The 22,906-nt window shown below is 44.8% G+C and overlaps 1 protein-coding gene across 1 annotated transcript in view; it reads left to right on the plus strand.

Annotated features, from left to right (window-relative positions):
- The window catches only part of RNF19A (ring finger protein 19A, RBR E3 ubiquitin protein ligase), an 880,338-nt gene that overhangs the window by 721,893 nt on the left and 135,539 nt on the right, over positions 1–22,906 (plus strand). Inside the window, exon 14 of the mRNA XM_044075162.1 lies at positions 3,803–4,016. Coding sequence (XP_043931097.1) covers positions 3,803–4,016 — 214 coding nt within the window. The remainder of the gene's footprint in view (positions 1–3,802; positions 4,017–22,906) is intronic.

Here is a 22,906-nt window from a genome sequence, read left to right on the forward strand (position 1 = left end):
TCTCATACATGTATATTTCATGGTACACCAATCGATGTTGGGGTTCACAATCAAATTCATTTCACACCCACTCAAGACCTGATGTTTCTGGGTTGCAGACTAGGCACGCAGAATGACTGCCTTCCATCCTCAGGAAAAAGTTCTATTTAGTGTCTCCCTGCACAGCAAGGGGGATACTTAGGGCCTTGGTTTTCATGGCAGCTACCATCCCAGTGCTTCCTGTAGCCAGACTGCACATGCGAAAATTTCAGTGGTACCTGAAATCAGTGTGCTGTCAACATTCCCATCCCCTGGATACCTTGATCCCTCTTAGCTTGCCTCAAAAAGGAGCTACTCTGGTGAGAACAGGTCATGCTCAACATGGGCCTTCCTTTCATCCTGTCCCCACCCAACCAAGTTCTTCACACAGATGCCTCAGGCAGAGCATGGTGGGCTTGGACAATGTCTCACTGAGTGCAGAGGAAATCACCTTCCTCCTACTTAAAAGAACACATCAACCTTAAAGAAATGATAGCCCTTCTATAAGTAAAGCAGATATTCTCCCATCTGTGGAAACCAGGCTCAGTACTAGCATACGCTGACAATGCCACAGTTATGTGGTATCTGAACAAAGAGAGACCCAAGATCTTACCTACTGTGTAGGCTAGCACAGGAGGCATGGCGCCTAGCCACACAAATAGGCATGATTGTAACAACTGCTTAAATTCCTTCACAAGAGAATGTACTGATGGACACCTTATGCAGGTCTTTGGAAGACTTACACAAATGGACCCTGAATAAACAAGTTTTAAAAATAATAAGGCATCAGTGGGTAACACCCTAAGTAGACTTTTTTGCTTCACCATAAAACTGCTAACTTCCTCTATTGTACACCAGGAGTCCTTTCCCCTAAGCTTAGAGGACAGATGCTTTCTCTTTTCAGTGATCAGGAAGGTTCCTGTATGCCCCCCTCACTGCCACTACTTTCAAAAATCCTTCTGAAAGTTCTAAAGGAAGCTGCAAAACTCCTACTTGGCCAAGACAGCACTGTTTTTTCCTCCTATTCCACCTGTCCAAGGAACACTGTTGGATTAGAAAAATACCATTGCAACCAGATCTGCTCAGTCAACAACAAGATCCATCTTCTTCATCCAAGTCTAGCATATCTTTCTCATTCTGTGGATGATAGATTTCTAATCTCTAAAACTCACCTCCAGCTAACTGGAAAAGATTTTCAGTTTGGTGCTTCAAGCACAACCAGAACCCATTCTTATCAGATGCTCCTGCCCTCTACTACCTCTGCAAACTACTGCATTCTGGTCTGGCCTCTTCTTCCATTAAAGCACATCCATCTGTCATTAATTCCTCATGACTGAAGAACCAAATGAACCAAAAATAAAATTAAACCAGTAGATGGTAAAGTACTCCTTTATTTGAGCAGATGAATTCAGTTAAGCGCTTTCATCCCTAGTTTACGTAAAGGGTCTTCTTCAGAACTAAAACACAGTACTAAAACCACAGTTCAAATAGTCACATCAATTAATTCTTCACCAATCAGAGAGTTAAAACCACATACCCAAAGTTTAACCCTTAAAGTGCTGAACTTTTAAAAGACAAGAAATACTTGAAAATTCATTTAACCCTGGATATACAAAAGCATTACAACGCAACTGCCATTTTAATTCACAAAGTTCAAGATGCTCTGGTAAAATTCTTCTGGAGGGTCTGGTGTTAATTGCTGTATAACTAAAAAACAAAATTCATGCCCACTACACTCCAGTATATGTTTACTCAGAGCATTGGTTAGCTTTCCTTTTTTGATATCTGTCTTTCCAATATAGAATACAGGACAATGCCATACACTTTGCTAAGTAAACTACATTAGTGGACTGACAAAGTGGCCATTAATAAATATCCTAACATCCAAAAAATTGAATTTAGCACCTGTAGTAAGAATGTGAACATAGTGTACACATTCCACATTTAAAATTACCAGAAGGCCTACTTTTACACAAATGTAAATATTTGTAGATTCCCAATAGTTTTTTAATGATCTATCTTTTTTCTACACTATATTGGGGCTTACCCCCACCAAACCCCATAGTGTGTGGTCCAAAGCAAAAAAAAATCAAAATTTTAAGTATAATATTTACAGTATTACTGTCTTTATTGAATACTGTAATAAAATAATGTCCTTCTTTTTTCTTCTATATTATTATCTTTAATTCACACTTGTTCCATTCTCAACTAAATTGGTCACTAAACCTTGTTGATGGTCCAAAATAGGTCTAAATATGCCATTCTTTTTTGAATGACCACTTTACTAATGCTGTTGAGCATCCTTTCAGGGTACCCTCTTTTTCTGAACATACTTAAAATCAACACGAGTTTACTTAAAAAAAAAAAGTCACCTTCATCAGACACCAAGTGATGTTGCCATTTAGGATGCAAGAATATGTGAGGGACAGTTACTTAGAATTGGTAAGCCAGTAGCAAACCTTGTCTGCCTAGGAACTTGCGGGATTGTGGGCGTTAGGCTGTGCCTGTTTTTACTGACTTGTGCTGCAGTTTCTTTGAACATTCCAGAAACATGCTGTAGGTCATAGTCTGTAGATGTGTGAATGCACATGTGGTATGGAATTAAGACCTGGTAGTCTGTTTACATTTCTCTCATTGCCTTATAAACTCTGTAGATGGCCATGGCTGTTCATGGAGTCATTATAGGAGTGTGCTGTGGCTGTTAAGCGTTGATGGATAGAACCCTTCCTGAGCAAGGCTGACTGTTGTGAGCCAACTTCTATCCCAACAGTTAGGCAAACAAGTCACCACTCAGTTTAATTTGTGTTATCAACTGTCTTCCATTCACTCTTATCTCTGCCCTTCTCAGAGCAGTGCATGTGCTTTTACACATTCTAAGGACTAAAAGTAAGCTTATATTTACACTTGTATCCTACAATGAGTAATACATTGTATGTGACATTTGACTGTGCCCTGCTATCCTGCAGGCAGGAGTCTGTTGCTTTTTGCCAGTTAGCCTCTGTTGCTCCAAGGCAAGAAGGGCAGTTCTCTTTCCAGGTGGATTGTTAACTGCATTGTCTTTTGCTAACCACTTTCTAGTGAATCCTGTGGTCAAAACTCTCTCCAGTAGAGTAGAGGCCACCTCCTTTGTCCTTCAGAAATGTTTGTTGCAGACATTTATGCAGCTATGCCTTTGGTTTTTGGTGCACATCTTCAGAAAACATTACTTTCCAAACCACTACTCTGGGAGTCCTTTGGAAAGTACTAAACTGTCTTAGACTTCTGATGTGTAAGGATGATCCCCCTCCCCCCTCCATTGGTCAGACATACAGTTGATTTGTATCATCCAGCCTCTGCTGTTAGAATTTCCCTTTATGGTAAGCATTATGTACTTGTATATTACTTGGTGCAGTACAAAGTCTTCATCGTTTCTTAATGTTCGGGAAGGTGCTGGCTAAGTTCTGATTTGACTGAAGCAGAGGACAAAAGTGCTTATATATGGCTTGTAATTTCACAATGTATGTCATAACATGTGGGTCCTCAAGCACAGGAACTTCCTGAATTTTCTAAATTATAATTTGTAGCATAATTCTTCCAACTAGGAACAGGTTGGGAATCATTTATCAAACAGCTCATTTGGTATAGAATTTACAAAGTAGACATACTTTTGGATTACTATTTTCAAGTGCATGGATTAAATGAGAAGGAACAGCCAGTAGTGATTTATGAATGCTTGTATGAATTTTCTCAATTTGCATAATTGCTTTCCGTCTTTAAAGGCATGTTTTTTTTTTCTTTTACATAGATACCACATCTGTAGCAGAGGCACATCACAATCCCAGTATTGGCGAGGGTAGTGTTGGAGGCTTGACTGGCAGTCTGAGTGCAAGTGGCAGTCATATGGATCGGATAGGTGCAATAAGAGACAATCTGAGTGAGACAGCTAGCACTATGGCACTGGCTGGAGCGAGTATTACAGGCAGCCTTTCAGGAAGTGCTATGGTCAGCTGTTATAACAGGTAAATCATATGTATGTGGAGTGGGAGAATCACTTACTTCCCAGTAGTAGAACTTTATAGTGCACCATCAACTTTGCAGAAGGATTGTTCTGTGAGCCACACCATCTGGTTAAATACATGCATGTGCAATTTCTTTGTAGTAGTACCATTTATGTCATCCAGCTTTTGATTAAGAAGCATTTCAGCTGAGCTCTAAGGTAAAGCACTGGATGTTAGATGCAGAATATTATAAACTTCAGATGAGTTTTTGCCAAAAAAGTCTGTAGTGTTACAGAAAGTAGTTTAACTACATTAAACCCAGTTTAAACTTTGAATGTTCTGTAGTCCTATCTCGCCTTCATTCTTACACTTGGGATCGGAGCCATATCTCGGCTCAGACTCGGCCATACTCCAACTCAAAAACTTATGGTTGGCTCGTGGCTAGGAGGTATCCCATCATGCATCACCAACATTCCCCAGATCTCATTTGCCGCTCGTTCAGCTCAGACGTGGTGATTCTTGGCCGTGGCCAAGTGACATTTTCAATAATTTGACTTGTCATTGTTGGATATTGTTATATCGTCTTGCTAGTTTAGTGTGTTTATTGCAGTCTCTGTTTCTGACTATTTGCTGCTTATTTTCTCTGTGTATTTGTTGTACGTTATTTGGCTGTTCTTCGTTAGCCTTTTTGGTATCCCTGCATCGCTAATCTCTTGTGTTGCTGTTTTCCTCTTCCTCTTTGGGCTAGGCCAATTTAAGTTAGAGGACCTAGTCCTTTTTTCTGCTGTTTGTCACTCGGGCTAGGCCTGTTTAAATTAGAGGACCTAGTCCCTCGGTTCTGTTTTCCTTTTCTCCTGGGCTAGGCCCGTTTAAATTAGAGGACCTAGTCCTCAGTTTATTCTCTTTCCTCTTAAGGCTAGGCCTGTGTAAATTAGTGGACCTAGTCCTCCATTTATCTTTTTCTCTGTTTAATTGTTGTGTGTTGTAGTTGCGGATTGTGTCTTTTTTGCATTATGTCAAAAGACACTAAGGATCATAAGCCTTCGGGCTTCAAAAAGTGAACTAAATGTGCCCAGATGATGTCCTTGACTGATGGATACAATTTGTGTGCTTACTGTTTGGGGGCTATCCACCTCCAAGAATCTTGCCTGTTTTGCCATGTGTTCAGTTCTCATGTGCTTCAGGAAAGGAAGAACAAACTGATATTGAAGGGACTATTAAAACATTCCTTTGAGGAGGAATTGGCATCTTCATCATCCAGTTCTAAATCTCCATCTTCCTCCAAAAAAGACAGACCAAAAACTACAAAAAGGCGGTCTCCCACCCATTCTGTTTCATTGGAGCCGCCAGACAAAATTGCTAAAGTAGCTACACCCTCATCGGCTCCACTGATTTCGGTGCCGACAGAGCTTAGCTTATTGGATCCATCAGTCTCTGTCCAGGAACTTCGGAGCCGATAACTGACACTACATCTCGGAGCCAGTCATCTGAACTTCAACCGGTTTCCCCGACTCTTAGGTCACCTATATTCCAGCGATCTAGATCCCCACTCTATCTTCCAGGTCCTCTAGGAGCCTTTGTGATGAGGACATCGAGAGAGTGGTGTGTAGACTGCTTCAGACTTGGGCGCTGGCAAATTTGCTTTTGGCTCCATTCCAGTCTGCTCCGGAGCCCAATGTGCCCTCACACCTGATCGATGTTTCTTCGAGCTTCTCTGAGGCTTCGGAGCCAGAGCCTCCAGTTGTGGATAGGTCGGTTCCAGCTACCTCAGTTGGTCTCTCAGTTCCGATATCCACTCCAACCCTTTCAGTGCCGTCTGTCGGGTCGAGGATCCTCAGCTGTACGGTCGGGCCCGAGGGTGACGTTTCAAATCGAACTTCGGTTCCAAGCCTACCTCTCGGTGCTTCAGCGTGGGTGAGCTTGGACCCCGCATCTGCCTCGGAGCTCATCTCCTCGGGTACTGAGGGGCTGCCTCTGCATCTTCAGAGCGGAGGGCATCCTCTGAGCCGTGGGGGGGGGATCAGCCTTCGAGGTGATGAGTGTGCTGTCCAGGACTTCAGCTTCATCCAGAGGTACCGACACTCTTCCCCCTAAGGCGCCAATTTCAGTCTCTGCTCCCTCTCTCTCCCAGCACAGCAGAGACCCGCAGCCTCAGGATACTTCCATGAGTGGTCCCCAGTCTTCTGAGGTCCCCCCAGAATACCTGTCTGAGGAACCACCTAGGAAGAAAACTTGTAAGAGGAAACATGTTGACTCTCCCCGATGAGTCTATTACATCAGACACTGACCTCGAGGAGTCAGAAGGGTCCCCCAAGTCATCCTCTGATGATATCTCATTCGCAGATATCCCTGAGATCCTGAAACAGAGAGGCAGCTGGCCCACCAAATCCCCTTCTGAGGAGTCAGTGTACCTGAAGGCTTTCTGGTCTCAACCCTCTGCCTCTTGGGTGTCTCTGCCTTTCGACGAGCTACTGGATTTAGTGAGTCGAAAGGTGTGGGTATCTCCTGATTCTGTGGGACCGGTTCCTAGAAGACCAAATTGTCAGCACCCCAAGACAAGGACGTTCTGACTAAGGACGTTCCAGTAGATGCCATGGTGGTGGCAGCAGCCACCAAAGAGGAACTTGCCGAAACCTCTTTCACTGTCCATCCACTGAACAAGGAGTCTTGAACGATGGATAGGTATGGGAATCATGTATTTGCTTCAACGGCTTTTACGCTTCAGTTGCTGAACTATCTGTCCCATTTCACAAGGCTCCAGAGAGATCTCCTAAAAGAGCTGGGGCATACTCTGCAGGGTAACGTATCTGATGCGGTACCTCAGAAGGTCAACGCGCAGGTGTCTACCCTAAGTTCTATTGTGAACTCCTCCATGAGGCTGATTTCGTATGCAGCGGATGGAGCGAGTAGGGCAGCGGGTTCAGGAGTCTCTCTCAGAAGACACTCCTGGATGCGTTTGTGTAACTTTGCGGAGGCCTTTAAGTCTGCGTTTACCAATGCCCCCTTTGATGGTTCCTCTTTCTTCGGAACCAAGGTAAAGGACACACTCATCAGGTGCGAGCAGGAAGGAAAAACTCTGTCTGTCGTGGGAGTCTGTTTTTTCGTCCCTTCTAGACCCTATCCCAAAAGGCAGAAGGGCAGCAAAATGTGGTTCAAAAAATCGCAGTGTTTTTTTCAGGACGCACAAGGTGATTCCTTCTCCAGAGGCAGAGGAGGAGGAAATAATTGTAGACGCCACCCTAGAGGTAGAGGAGGCCCGCAGAACCAGGGAGACCATGATTCCTTTCGTGGTCGTCCCTGTCAGCGCTTCTGAAAGGAAGCCCAACTGCGTGACTCTGGAGTCAGTCGGGGGTCATATTTCTTTATACTCAGAAGTCTGGCACGACATCACTCAAGACAAGTGGGTATTAAAGATAATTACCAGAGGTTACCATATTCCCTTCTCTTCTCCACCCCCTCAGACCAGACGAATCCCAGATGGTGCCACCCAGTCACAGGGATTCAGCAACTCTAGAAATCCAAAAGTTGCTTGTGAAGCGAGTCCGCCAACTCGTCCCCGTAGACCAAGTAGGATTAGGGACTTACTCCAGATTCCTTTTGGTGCAAAAAAAACAGGGGACATGAGACCCATCTTGGATCTCAGCAAACTGAACGAATCTGTACAGAAGTCCAAGTTCCGAATGGTCACCTTACAGTCGATACTCCCGTTGTTAGGGAAAGACATTTGGATGTGCTGCATAGACACCTAGATGCATACTACCATATCAAAATGGACATGGCATCGAGGAGTCACTTATGCTTCCGGCTGGGAGCCAGTCATTATCAGTTCTGCGCCCTGCCCTTTGGTCTCACCACAGCCCCCAAGGTGTTCAAATGTATTGCAGTGGTTACGGCTCACTTGAGACGTCAGGGATTCCAAGTGTTTCCATATCTGGACTGGCTCCTCACTGCCACTACCAGGCATCTACTGTTACAGGCCAGGGATGCTACCTTTTCAATGTGCCTGCAGTTAGGAATTACAGTAAATTGGCAAAAATCTGCATTGCCACCCTTTCAGCATGTGAATTTTATTGGCGTCAAAATAAACACCGTTTCAATGAGGGCTTACTTTCCTGTAGAAAGAATTCAGAGTCTAAGGGAACAAGTCTTGAGCTTACTTCCTCTAAGAAAAGTCAAAGCAAAGGTGGTGCTCAAGCTATTAGGGACCATGGCTTCCACAATAACACTAGTTCCATTAGCCAGACTGCACATGAGGGTCTTGCAGTGGTTACTCTTTGCCCAGTGGTCACTGCAGTACCTCCCTCTGTCTCACCCTGTCCTGATAAATTTGTGCAAACAGGATCTTCGTTGGTGGATCCAGACCCGCAACCTAAACACAGGCAGACCATTTGCCCCCCCCCCCTCATTTGCCACTGTGACCACGGATGCCTCCCAGATAGGGTGGGGGGGGATTTATATAGGGAGAAACAGTCCAAGGCACATGACAAGATCACGAGGCTCATTTGCATATCAACGTCTTGGAGATGAGAGCAGTGCTTTTAGCGTTGCAAGCTTTCTCCCTCTAGGAACGATTGCAATCCACTCGGACAACATGTCACTGGTATGGTACCTAAAGCAAGGAGGAACCAAATCTTACCCCCTCTGCAGAGAAGTATTTCGGGTATGGGAGTGGGCAGTGTCCTCCCAGCACTTTCTGGTAGCAACGCACATCCCAGGGAATTCCAACATCATAGCTGACAGACTCAGCAGGGCTATTCTGCTGCCTCATGAGTGATCTCTGAACACTTACATTGCGGAACTAATTTTTCGCAGATGGGGGTCAGCCTTGCTGCGATCTCTTTGCCACCCCTGTCAATGCCAAATGCAGCAGCTACTTTACCCTAATTGCCCTGGAAGGGGAGACTCCAAGAGATGCACTTGTTCATGATTGGCTCTCGGGACTTCTCTGTGCTTTCCCTCCTTTCCCCCTCATTTCGAAGGTAATTCAGAAAGCAATGTCCTTGGGAAGCAGAATGATCCTAATTGCTCCTTACTGGCCTTGACAGATTTGGTTCCCCTTCCTCAGACCATATCTAATGGATGGACTTTGGACTCTGGATCCAGTTCCAGATTTACTGACACACATGTCAGGGGCATTCCATCCCTCTCTCCACACCCTCAACTTGACAGCTTGGCTGCTCCAATTCCATCCTTAGTCAGGCTTCATGACTTTTCTCCTGAGGTTTCTACACATTCTGTCATCTTCCCACAAACCTTCTGCTAGGAAAATTTATACCAGTAAATGGAAAAGATTCTCCTTTTGGGCCTGAGACAGAAACCGTGATCCCTACACAGCTCACATTTCTGCTGTTTTAGACTTCCTCTCGTAGTTATTCAACCAAGGTTCAGCAGCAGCAACCATTATAGTCCAGTTGGCAGCCATTTTCACTTTTCATGTTGCTAACGAACCTAATCTTATGGCTCATAGGCTTTGTAGAGCCTTTCTCAAAGGGACCGCTTTACTAAGACCCCCCCCCCCCGTCATGGATCCTGTGGTTCCATGGGATTTGAACTTTGTTCTCCATAAACTTCAAGTCCTTTCGAACCTTCAGCAACATGTGACCTCATGTTTTTAACTTGGAAAACTATATTTTTAGTGGCTATCACTTCTGCAAGAAGGGAGTCTGAACTGCAAACTCTTTCCATTAAGCCCCCTTATTTGGTATTTCATAAAGATAGGGTCTCCTTGAGGACAAACCCTTCCTTAATTCCTAAGGTTTCTTGTCAAGCCAATATTAATCAGTCTATTGAATTGCCTGTGTTCTTCCCTGAATTTTCTAACAAAGCAGAGTATAAATTCCACCAACTGGATGTGCATAGACAATTGCGTTTTTATCTGGACAGAACTAAAGATTTCAGAAAGTCAGACCAGTTGTTTGTCTCCTTCTCAGACTCTAGGTAGGGCCTTCCAGTTTCTAAGGTCACACTGTCTCACTGGATTTCCAGTTGCATTTCATTTGTCTATTCTTTCAGTGGTAAAGATCTTCCTTTCAAGGTGAAAGCTCATTCTACCAGGTCTGTGTCTACCTCGGTAGCCTTTCAGGCTAAAATCCCAATAGACAACATTTGTGCTGCAGCAACATGGGCTTCACCTCACACATTCATTACTCACTACAAATTGGACATGGCTTCTAGGAACATGTCTTCCTTTGGTTCCACAGTACTCAGGAGCATTTTCCAATGAGCCACCCAAGATGAAGGTGGCAGGGACGCTGTCCCAAGTGTAGTAATGAAGGCGAGATAGGACTACAGAACATAAAGAAGTTATGTACTTGCCATAACGTTTGATGTTTGTGGTCCATCTCGCCCTTCATTCTTACGAACCCTCCCTCCTGCCCCCTCCTTGAAGACCTGGGGGTAAAGTGCCTACTGTTTATTGTTAGTCCTTTCCATTTGTTTTTTTCTTTGTCTCTATATTTGTTTTCTCACAGCAAACAAGATCTGGGGAATGTTAATGATGCATGATGGGATACCTCCTAGCCACGAGCCAACCAGAAGTTTTTGAGCTGGAGTATGGCCAGGTCGGAGCAGAGATTTGGCTCCAATCCCAAGTGTAAGAATGAAGGGCGAGATGGACTACAAACATCGAGCGTTATGGTAAGGAACTTTTTTCATTTAGTCCTTTGAAGTCACGTATGTCCATTTATCCCAAACAACTTTCCTGCCTAGTTTTGATTTTATTTGAGCTGTTTTCTAGCCACAGCGTCCTTTGATCTAGGACTATTTAAGGAATTCATTTTGATCGGTAAAACTGCGTGTTGATAAGATGTTAGGGGTTATCTGACAGGATACAGAAGTACCCATTTATCGCCAGTTTGTTTGGCTCTTTATGCTCTTTACTACATAAATTGTGTTTAAAAGCCAGCAAAGGTTCAGGTATGTTAAGTTCAATTTTTGCCAGCCATTCTTGTACAGCTGCCACAACTCTGCAGTCTCTTTGGTACCATTTTCCCCATGCATTCTTAAATATGCTATTTCACACCATACTGCTAATTAGTGCATGTTACATGGCCCTGATTGCCTTATACTGCTATTGTAGTTTGATTCTCTGAGATTAATAGCGGAGTGCGTGCTTTACAGTATTGCATTTTTCTTGATTGTTTGCGTACATTATAAATGAACTATCAGCTCCCTCATACTCCGATTGGCACAGCTTTGTTCAAATCTAAAGCTGCATGATCTACTACAAACTAAATTCTGATTAGTAAACCTTCAAAGTATATCTAAAAATGTAATATTTTACTCTCTATTTGTTGCAGAGGAAGCTTTGCCCTTCTGCATGCTCTGATGTGGGGACTTTGTGCCCATACTATCATCTCTATATGTGCTAGCTCCAAGGTTGCACCAACTCAAAAAAGTGACTTTCCATTTTCTCTTGAGTTGGTACAACTTTAACGGTAGTATTTAGGGAGACTGGGATGTGGAAGAATGCAGCCCCTACATTCAAAAATACTGTAAGAAGCTTCAAAATCAAATACGCCTGATCTTGAATGGAGATCAGATGGGGTGGACATCAAGCAGTGTAGTTGCAATACATTGATGCATCTTCATGGAGTGCATTCAGGTGGTGTACAGAGAGGGCTTTTTCAAATGGTAGAAACAAAAAAAACTCCAGTTTTATTTGTACATATGAAGTGGCCAGTAACAGTGCTCTGCTAACTTTATTTTAGGCTTTTGCTTATCAGGTCTCAGTAAGCATCACTTAACTGTCTCTTCCTGGCTGATTAATGTATGTGCCATTTGTCCATAGATCTCTTAAGATTTCTTTTGTTGTTCTTTGTGTGTTTTAGCTGTCTGGCAAGAATGCTTACAGACCACAGTTAGGGGCTTCAGGTCTTAAACTTCCTGATGTGCGGTTTCTGCCAGGGTTGATTCCTGTGGGAAGTGTCTGTGTTTTTTTAAGTTAAGGGTGTGTCAGTTTATGAGATGGCATTTTATTATAAAGTCAGTAAAAAGAAAGTTTTCATTTGAAGTGCTAGATTCCCTGTCCTCTGCCTTGACAAGAGCCCATGACCTTTTCTGTTAAGAGGTCAGCCCATGCTTATGTCATCAGTGACATGAAGCTTTTACACAAGGACTTGTTTTCTCAAGGTTTCCAAAGAGATTCATGTTGCTCCTTGACAGTAGACTCATTGCATCTTACCCACATGATTTGGTAACTGGAGTTGTAATAGGGGAGGTGCGGGTGGAGGGTTACAGCCAATGGCAGATTGTGTACCTTATGACAGCAGTGATTTTCCAAACTATAGGTCTTCCTCTCACCCTGACTCTCACAAACACCTTTTTTAAATGTACGTTCTTTTGGTTTCATCTTCCCAATTTAAGAACATTCAAACTGCTATAATCTAGCAGTGTTTATACTCGCATACAACCACTTAATTGTGTATACCTCTTATGTCTGACTGTAATTGAAAAACATTGATCACAGTAAAGTATTCCAGCTTCTTTTATACAAATGCATGCTTGCCCTGCAAAGCCAGACTAATGACATTTTAACTTGATCATGACAGCAGGGTTGGCTATTCTCATCCACCGACATTCCCTGCAACCCATCAATTAAAGCCCCATCGTTGACAGTGTACATGCCAGATGTCTGATTTGAACTAAAAGTTATGGACACAGTGCATTTCAAGTTTGTTTCACACAAGCACGTTTCCAGTTTGACACAAATGCGTACTAGTCTTGCAAAGTCAGACTGTTTAAGAAGAAAAGCTTCATCTACAGACTACCCCACCCAGCAGGCATAACCACTTTACTATCTATGCCTCATCTGATTGTGATAAAAAAAACTCTCAACTTAACATGAGAATCAGGGACTAAAAAAAAAGGGGGGGGATAAAGGCCCACAGTCAGGAACAGATTTTAAATATTGCTGTTGTATGCTTAGAAAATTGCTAGATTAACAGTGTTTGCATTGATATCCTTCAGAAATTGTATGCTGATTAAGCTAATCTTGATTTTCCACTTAATTTCACTATATCTGGCTTGGATCAGGCCCTGATAGTCGTCATCTTGAAGCAGTTGGGCAAGTGCGAGTACATTGATTGCTGCTGTTTCTGGGTAGCCTAACAGTACTAAGTGGTGGTGGATTTACAGCTGCTTTTCATTGGTCTTTAACTTTTACGGTCTGCTTTAGTTAAACTGATTTTAACTCTGTGATGTTCTTCTGTTCATCTGTGTTAGTATTCTTAACATGAGGAGGGAGTTGCCTGCCGCAACGACCCGATATAGGCCATTATGCAAAAGACTTTAATTACTATGGGTGTGTGGTATGTCGCAAGAAGGCTGCTGTTGGATGTCTGCCATAAAAGTGACGTACGCATATACTCTCCTCAGAACTACTTTGCCTCCATTCCGGACACTTTACCTGTACATATGGTCTACTCGCCGAAGTGGTTATCATCTCAGCATTTCAGATAAGTTTCAAGTTGAAGAATCCTTTCTTTAACTTTTTCGTAGTGGCTAGATGTAATGTCATCCAAGAAAGGTAAATTTTCTTGTGGATGTCAGATTCCACATAGACAACCACCATCAGTGACTTTTCTGTCGCAGGCCTACCCACAGCCACAGATCTTTGTCAATCTGCCAGGCCTTTGTGCCCAAAACTTTGAGAAGTAGGTTAGCTTCCCTTTACATTTAGAGAATCAGCACCTGAAACTCCTCACAAAGAGTGCTATGGAGGGTTCTGTGGGGCCTGAGGCCGAGTCGCTTGTTAAGCAGAAGGCCAAAAAGTCTAAAGACTGAAACTTCTGCACCTCCAGTGGCAGACGTCTCTCCCGTGGCAGTTGCTAGCTCGGAGAAACGTTCAGCCCCTACATCTGATCCACAGGCCGAGCCCATAATGGAGTGCCAGACTCGAGTCAAGCTCAACAGGATCTTCTTTCCCCACTGATTCTGCCAAGCCCATCCCCTTGGCTGTAGTTTCACCAGATAGTAGGTAGGGACAGTGGAAGTTGATAGCACATCCTTGGAGGTAATGCAAGCATCCAGTATGGATGTCCAGGGGGAGCCTTGACTCGTAATCATCAAGGGCCCTAGGGGAATCTCCAAAATTTTATTGGGGAGGATGTGGGTTCCGACATAGAAACCAGGCCTGCGTCCAGTCCACTGACCCTACATAGAGTGAAACTACATGCTAAAAAGAAACAAAAAGCATTTATCACCACCCTCTGATCCACTTCAGGACTGGAAACATTTTACACAGGGTATTTTTAATGCCTTCAGGTTTCTTAGTCCTCCTTCCGGGGTTTCAGTCCCAGCCACACCCTGGGTTACGTCTCCACAGAAAAGGGTCAGGGAAGAGATGACTTCTGAGGAAGAGGAGGAGTCTTTAGAGGATGAGTCCTTAACATTGTCTCAGATCCTCTTCCCACTAGATTGCACTTCCCTGGAGGAGGCCTCCAATGACCTTGACTTGAAGTGGACGAAATTACCTTTAGTGAGACCTTGGGTAAGATGAGGGAGCGTTTCAAATGGGACAGCTGTCAGATGTCTGAGGTTCAAAAAAGGTACAACGAACTACTTCAGGTAGATACTTCTAGTCCCTCAGCTGTCCATCCAGTCCTGCCTACCTTCTTAGCTGTTTTTGCATCCTCTAGTAATGCCCCTGATGACTCCCAGCTCGCCGCCCCACACCTAAGACACCAGACAGATTTTACAAGGTGCCTGAGGACTGTAATCTGTAAGTTCTTGTTCAAAGCCCCTTCTGCTGACCCTTCTGTCATCACTGTGGCTTCTGATAAGGCCTCTAGGATGTTCTTCTTGTTTAACTGTTGCAGTCATCACCTGTGGGTTATCCCTGCTGTGGTAGCCCTCGGCTGTCCCGAATACCAGAGTCAATGTTTTTCTGCGTTGGCTGCTGTCGCTTGCTGTCTGATGTCAAGTCGTCAGTGTTATAAAGGAGAGCAACAGATGGCATTACATAAGTCTTTTTTGCCGTGGAGCATGTAGCAGAAGCAGTTCGCAAGTGTGCTGGTCGGTTGCTACCAGAGTTTTGATTTACAGCTGAAAATGTCTAAAGTCAAGTACCCCGTTGGGGATCCTTTTTTTCTTGCACTAACCGATGCCTGAAAAAGTTAATTGTCTCGCTTGTGGAAAGCAAGTACCACACCAAGACTTCCAGTCATACTGCATCACTTGTTTAGGCCTAGATCACGATGCCCCCCCGTTGATGGTTCTGTGCCCTCTTCAGTGCTAGAACCATTTGCTGTAGAGCTCTTATTGTAACCAGGTATTCATCTTCCTTCACATTCTGAAATGGCATCTGTCAGCCAACCATCCGTAGACATTCCGAAGAAACGTAAAGATAGACAGACCACACAAGGCCAAGCCTTCTGATTCTACCTCTAAGCAGGTCGGTCATCAGTTCTCCGGAATTAAGTGAAGCACCCGATTCAATACTTTCACACGCCTCTACCAAAACCCTTTTGGAGTCCAGTATGCTGCAGAAATGTTCTTAGTCTTCCGAGACTTTGGTTGCCTCTGCCTCTATTGGATCCAGAGCCATGACGCAGGCACCGGCTTTTGAGGAGGCTTTTTGCACTACCGATTGCAGGCAAAAGCCGATGTCTCCTCTTCCGACTACCGTTTCTCTCAGACCGATGAATGCCCTTGAGCCTAGATGCAAGGCCACTCCCAGAAAAACTGCCTCTAGCCGCCATGTTACTCCTGCTCTTCCTCCCCAAACTCAAATGCTTAAAATGGCAGAGGATCTTATCACCCTTATCAGGGGTAGTCGGGCCACAACTTCTAAAAGAAAAAGGGACCTTTCTCCTGAAATACTAACCGAACCAGATTCTGAGGAGTCTGATTATTCAGATTTTGAAGAGGAACAACAACCTCTGACTGCTTCTGAGGACTCAGATCCTGAGGAATCCATTCCCTCTGCCTCCCCACTAGAAGATGTTTCCTTTGGGGAAATCCTTCACACCCTCAGGGAACATTTCCGCTGGGAATCCCAGGACTTCCCTCAGTCTAAGAAAAGACAGAGTTTCTGGACCTGCCCCAGCACAGACCCTTGGCCATCCCTCCTATCTTAGAGGTGGTTGATGATGTCTTCCAGGAATCTAGTTTAACTCCTGACGCCCTCCCACCTGCACCCAGAAAACCTGACAGGTGTTAGAGTACCGGACTCGCACAAATAACTGTACAGAAATCATGCTGCAGACCCAGAGGCCATTACACAGGGACCAAAAGGAGCTAAGGCTAGTTCTACAAGGAATCCTACTCCTTCTGACAAAGACTCGAGAGCTCTAGACAGATGGGGTAAAAACATATACACCTCTGCAACCTTGGCTCTCAACTATCAGTTCCACATGTTAAAATAACAAAAACACACTTTGGAACTGTTAAAACAAAAAAAATTTACCTTTCCTGACTGTGCCAGTTCCAAAGAGTTAGATTTACTGCTCTCTACTTGTCAAGTGGCTAAACACTCATTACACTGTGGATATGACACCCTAAAAGACTCGAGCAGGGCAACAGTGTCAGGATCTGTCATTAGGAGACATGCATAGTTGAAGGAACAACCTCTCCCTGATCATGTCAAATCTAAATTACTTGATGCCCCTTAGATAAGGACTGCTTGTTTGTAGTAAAAACAGAAGAGGTGCTTAAAAAGATGGAAGACAAATCAAAATCTATGCAAACAGTAAAATATTTCCTTCAGGTCCAACCTCCTAGGTTCAGCAGGAATTTTCCCTCAAAACACTGGTCCTTTCCTGCACCTAGGAGACAGGGGTGTAAGGGAAGCTCTGCAGGGACAGACCACCCAAACTCCCACCCCAGGGACAGCAGAGAAAGTACAGATGTTTATCGTGCATACAGCTGCAGTCATAACAGATGGGTTCTCCTGCCGTCAGGTGGGTCCTCGGTCGGCCGAATTCCAAAGTCTAGGTCCGGCGTCGGTTGTTGTCGCTTCTTCCCTGACGTCAGTGTGACAGGGGTATAAAAGAACCAGCCGATGCCATTTTCTTCAGTCTTTCTTGCCGCGCGGTGCCCGAAGCAGAAGCAGTTTGCAAGTGCCGGTCGGCCAGCTCCTGAAATTACAAAAATTTTGCAACCGAAGTCGTCTTGAAAGCTAAGTACCCCGTTGGGGAAACTTTTCTTGCATCAGACCGATAATTGTATTTCATGTGGGAAGCAAATACCGCATAAGGATTTCCATTCCCTCTGTATTCCTTGTTTAGGCCCAGACCACGACGTCTCGATCTGTCGCTTTTATGCTACATTCAACAAACGCACCATTAAGCGTCGGGCGGAGTTCGCCCAGCATTATTTTGGCAAAACATTTAACTATATTATGTCGTCGGATACTCCGACTCCAGTTTTGTCTAAAAAGCGCAAAGATAAGGACCGACACACGAGGTCCGTGGCCTCTACCGACACCACGCCAAAGCCGACTACACGTGGTCCGGTTCTCAGCGAGGCACCTACGCAGCCCCTGACTATCGACACTTCATTGGCGGTGTCTCCTGTGCCCGAGGTCGCAGGCTCCTCGGCCCACACCCCGACTACAGATACCGAAGCCACTCTTGGCGGTGAATCTCAAAATGTGGACAGGTCTACCTCCTCTCAAGGTGTCTTCAGACCTTCCTCTTCTTTTTCCATCAAGGCTTTCACTAAGTCTAAAGCAGCCATGCATTCTAAGAGACAAGCTACACAGGGCCCATCTCCAGGCCCCATGCCTAAAAAGCAGATGCTTAAAATGGCTGAGGATTTAATTACTCTTTTATCAGGGGTTCTCAACCCCCCCCCCGGACAAAAGGCCCAGAGTGGAGGAAGAATCCCCCCTCCTCTGATCAGGGCTCCATTATATCAGAGCACTCTGATGAAAGGGAACATTCTTACTCCCCTTTTGAAGACTCTGATGCAGAGGAGTCCATTCCCTCTGTATCCCCCCCAGAGGATTACTCATTTGGGGAAACTTTGCATAACTTAAGGGAACACTTCCACTGGGAAGGCCAAGATTATTCAGATTCCAGGAAAAGGCTTAGGGAATTTCTCTTGCTACCTCAGCACAGACCTCTGGCTATACCTCCTGTCTTGGACATACTAGATGATGTGTACTCGGAGGCCTGCCTTAACCCGGATTCTGTACATCCAGCCCCAGTCAAGCCTGACAGGTACTACAGGGTTCATGACTCACACCAGTTTCTATACAAAAGCCATGCTGCTGACCCAGAAACCATCTCACAGGGCCCCAAGGGAATTAAGGCCTCCACTGCTAAAAATCCATTACCTTCCGAGAGAGATTCCAGATCCTTAGAAAGGTGGGGAAAAAAGGTATATACCTCGGCCACCTTAACCATGAGGGCATTAAACTGTCAGTTCCATATGCTAAAGTACCAACAGATTTTGTTATCACAATTGAGAAGTAAAATGTCACAACCTGAACAACCAGACTTGAAGGAGTTGCAGGATTTGATGCATAGTGCAGAACAAGTGGGTAAACATAGCTTACAATGCGGTTTTGATACTCTAGAGGCCTCATGTAGAGCTGCTGTTACAGGATCAGTCATACGTAGACATGCCTGACTCAAGGAATAAACCTTACCAGATCATGTCAAAGCTAAATTACTAGATGCCCCTCTACAAAAGGATGTATTATTTGGTGCTAATGCTGAGGAGGTATTAAGGAAAATGGAGGAAAAGGCTAAATCAATGCAAACAGTGAAAGATTTTCTACAGGTACAACCCCCACGTTTCAGTAGAAATTGGCCTTCCAAAAATTGGTCCTTTCCAGCCACGGACAGACCCCAAAGAGGTAGATACAGGCGCCCGAGGGGCAGAGAGAAATCCCAAGGATCGTTTAGAGGCAGACAATGGCAAGCTCCTACACAGAGGTGGTGAGGATAACTCGCAACCATTCAGAAAGCAAGCCCAATGACTTTCCCCTTTGCATGCCAAGCAAGACTCAAATGGCAGCACCCTTAGGCGGAAAACTGGCATTATTTTCAAAAAATTGGCATATGGTCACAAAAGACAAATGGATCCTGGACATTATAAACAGAGGCTTCAGATTCCATTTTCACACACTTCCAAAAATGAGAGGCATGCCAAACCTGCCACACAATCAAAGGGCAGAGGCACAAAGACAAATTTCAGATCTCATAGACATGAAAGCTATTCAAGAGGTACCTACGCATCTAACAAGGTCAAGGTTTTATTCCAGACTATTCCTGGTACCAAGGAAGGGAAAAGATTGGAGACCTATTTTGGACCTATCCATCCTAAACACATTTCTACTGCACCAAAATTCAAGATGCTCACTCTACAGCAGCTTCTTCCCATGCTGAGCAAGGAGTCTTGGCTGGTAACATTGGACCTCAAGAAGGCATACCTGCATGTCCCAATCAGACAAAATTGCAGAAGATACCTCAGATTTCTTGCAGGTTCAACCCATTATCAATTCTCTGCATTGCCCTTTGGCTTATCTACTGCGCCCAGAGTATTCACGAAATGCCTGGCATCAGTAATTGCCTACTGCAGACTTCAAGGGATACAAATATACCCCTATTTGGATGACTGCCTGATCCAAGCGGACAGCAAGCACATTCTTCTGAAACATCTGGCTTATGTAATAATGTTGTTGAATTCTCTGGGATACACAGTCAACAAAAAGAAATCCAAGGCTAATACCCTCTCGGAAAATAATTTTCCTGGGTGCCAACTTGGACACAAACACCCAGATGGCCTACCTCACCCCAGAGAAGCAGGGGCAACTAACTCAATACTTCAGAACACTAGCAAATTGCACCAGGCTGACTGCAAGGAAAATCCTGCAGGCTCTGGGATTCATGGCATCTTGCATCTTACTAATCCCATGTGCAAAGCTGCATATGAGGAAACTTCAATGGTACCTGAAAAACCTATGGTCTCAACACAGCCACAGTTTGGAAACAATAATACCACTAATTCCATGTCTTCAAAAGGAATTTCTGTGATGGGCTCAAGCATGCCAAACAAACACAGGTCTCCCATTCAGCAAGCCTCAAGCAAATCAAGTCATCACAACAGACGCCTCAGACTACGCCTGGGGGGGCACACATGACAGATCGGTGCATTCAGGGCAAATGGTCTCAAAAAGAAAAGCACCTTCACATCAATCAAAAGGAAATGCTAGCAGTAATAAATGCTATTATAGCTTTCAAAGACCTTCTGCAACCAGGTCAACTATTGATAAGAACGGACACCACCACAGTAATGTGGTACATAAACAGGGAGGAACCCATTCATACCCCCTATGCAGACTGGCCATGTCACTTTGGAACATGGCCCTGGACTTATAAATCGAACTACAAGCACAGTACTTGCCAGGCAAGGAAAACACGCTGGCAGACAACCTAAGCAGAAATATGACAGATCCACACGAATGGAAGTTGCATCCTCAAGTTTTTACAGAGATAATTCAAGCATGGGGAAGGCCAGACATAGATCTCTTTGCCTCCCACAAAATCACCAATTGACAAAATTCTGCTCAAGGATTTTTCATCCAAAGGCCTGGAGAGTGGACGCTCTCTTTCAGTTGGACATCAATGACAGTTTATGCCTTCCCACCTCTTCCTCTGCTGCCCAAAGTTCTATTAAAAACCAGAGCAGACAGACCAAAGATGATTCTCATTGCTCCAGACTGGCCAAGACAACACTGGTACCCACTCCTGAGGAGCCTGACGCATTCCCCACCATGGACCCTGCCTCTAATGCCTCTTCTTCTGACTCAGCCCAGCTTCAAAACTCTTCACAGTCAGCTAAAAACACTCAATCTAGCCGCATGGAAGATTCCTTAGCATCACAACAGACCCTACTCTCCAAGGAGGTGCAGGATGTCATTTTGGAGGCCAGAAGGCCGTCTACTAGAAATGCTTACTCCTCAAAATGGAAACGGTTTTGTCTGGAATGAGAAAAAGGGCCAGGATCCTGGAAAACTGAATTTACCTCAAATATTACAGTATCTAGCTGAGCTGCTAAGCAGTGGACTTTCATTCTCCTCCATCAAAATCCATGCCTCAGCCATTTCTGCAGAATACAACACTGATCCACCCTTATTCTCTCACCCCCTCTTAAGACAGTTCCTCAGAGGGGCTAAGAATCTAAAACCCCCAAGGAAACAACCAACACCTGCTTGGGATCTCAATTTCATTCTATAAAAACTGACCTTGCCTCCTTTTGAGCCAGCTGCCTAATCAGATTTGCAATGTTTGTCCTGGAAAACAGCTTTCCTTCTGGCTATTACCTCAGCTCGTAGGGTATCGGAACTACAAGCTCTCATGGCTGTGCAGCCTTTTATCATCTTCCATCAGGACAGAGTTTCCTTACGAACCAACCCGTCCTTTATGCCAAAAGTGGTATCCAGGGTAGCTTTGAATCCGGCAATGCACTTGCTTACCTTTATCCTAATCCTCAAAACAAAGGGGAGAGATTACTACATTCCTTGGACATCCACAGACAACTGCGTTATTTGGACAGAACAAAGCCTTTCAGAAAATCAGAACAGCTCTTTGTGTCCTATGCTATAGGAGCTCAAGGAAAGCCAATTTCCAAACAGACAATCTCAAAATGGATAGCCCACTGCATACGCTTTTGCTATTCTTTTCATGGCAAAACTGTACCTACAGGCATCAGATCTCACTCCACAAGGGCCACGGCTACCTCTGCAGCTTTTCTCAGAGGAGTTCCTACCAAAGATGTTTTGGAAGCAGCCACTTGGAGTTCTGTGCATACCTTCTCCAAGCACTACCACCTTCCACTATACTCCAAATCTAGAGCGGGCTTTGCCACTGCAGTCTTGCAGGGCATTCTGGCTCCTCCTAGTTCCACCTAGTGCCTACCACCCCTTTCTTAGCTTTGGGATTCTACCCATCTGTTATGACTGCAGCTGTATGCACGATGAACATAGTACAGTTTTGTACCTACCATAAATGTAGATGTTCGAGTGCTAATACAGCTGCAGTCCAGGTTTCCCTCCCTCCTTCCCCTCTTGGGACAGGCCTATTGGCTAACATCTCCTCATGCAACCTGATTGGGGTATTCATTCTTGATGTATTTGCTTGCACTACTGTATTTTGATTATATGGCATTGCTTTATTACACAAATGTATGTATTGCCTTCCTTCTGGGGGCACCTGACATCTGGGGCAAGAAAAACTGAAGAAAATGACGTCGGTTGGTTCTTTTATACCCCTGTCGCACTGACGTCAGGGAAGAAGCGACGACAACCGACGCCGGACCTAGACTTTGGAATTCGGCCGACTGAGGACCCGCTTGACGGCAGGAGAACCCATCTGATGTCCTTCAAGAATGCAACTGCAGTCCTGACATATGGGTTGTCCTGCCTCAGGCAGCACTTCGGTCGGCCGGATTCCAAAGTCCGGGTCCGGCGTCGGCCGATGTCGCTTTCTCCCCGACGTCACAGCGGCTGGGGTATAAAGGCATCCGCCGACGCCATCTTCTTCAGTCTTTCTTGCCGCACGGTGCCCGAAGCAGAAGCAGTTCGCAAGTGCCGGTCGGTCAGCTCCTGTGTTTTCAGTTACCGAAGTCATCAAAAAGCTAAGTACCCCGTTGGGGAACATTTTTCTTGCCTCAGCCGATGTCAGAAAAAATTGAAAAGGTTAACAATTGTTTGTCTTGTGGTAAACAAATACCTCATAAGGACTTCCACTCTTACTGCCTTCCCTGCCTGGGCCCAGACCACGACGTCTCGGCCTGTGCTTGCTTTAATAAGCGCACACTCAGGCGCCGGGCAGAATTTGCCAAAGACTTTTTTGGTGAAAATTACGCTTATATCATGCCGTCGGAACAAACGACTGCACATATTTCCAAAAAACTTAAGGACCGGGACCAACATCCTCGGCCCGCGTCGTCCACCGATACCA

This window comes from Protopterus annectens, chromosome 6.part0, assembly GCF_019279795.1.
Source record: "Protopterus annectens isolate FY-2018-M chromosome 6.part0, PAN1.0, whole genome shotgun sequence".
In the NCBI taxonomy this organism is placed as follows: Eukaryota; Metazoa; Chordata; order Ceratodontiformes; family Protopteridae; genus Protopterus; species Protopterus annectens.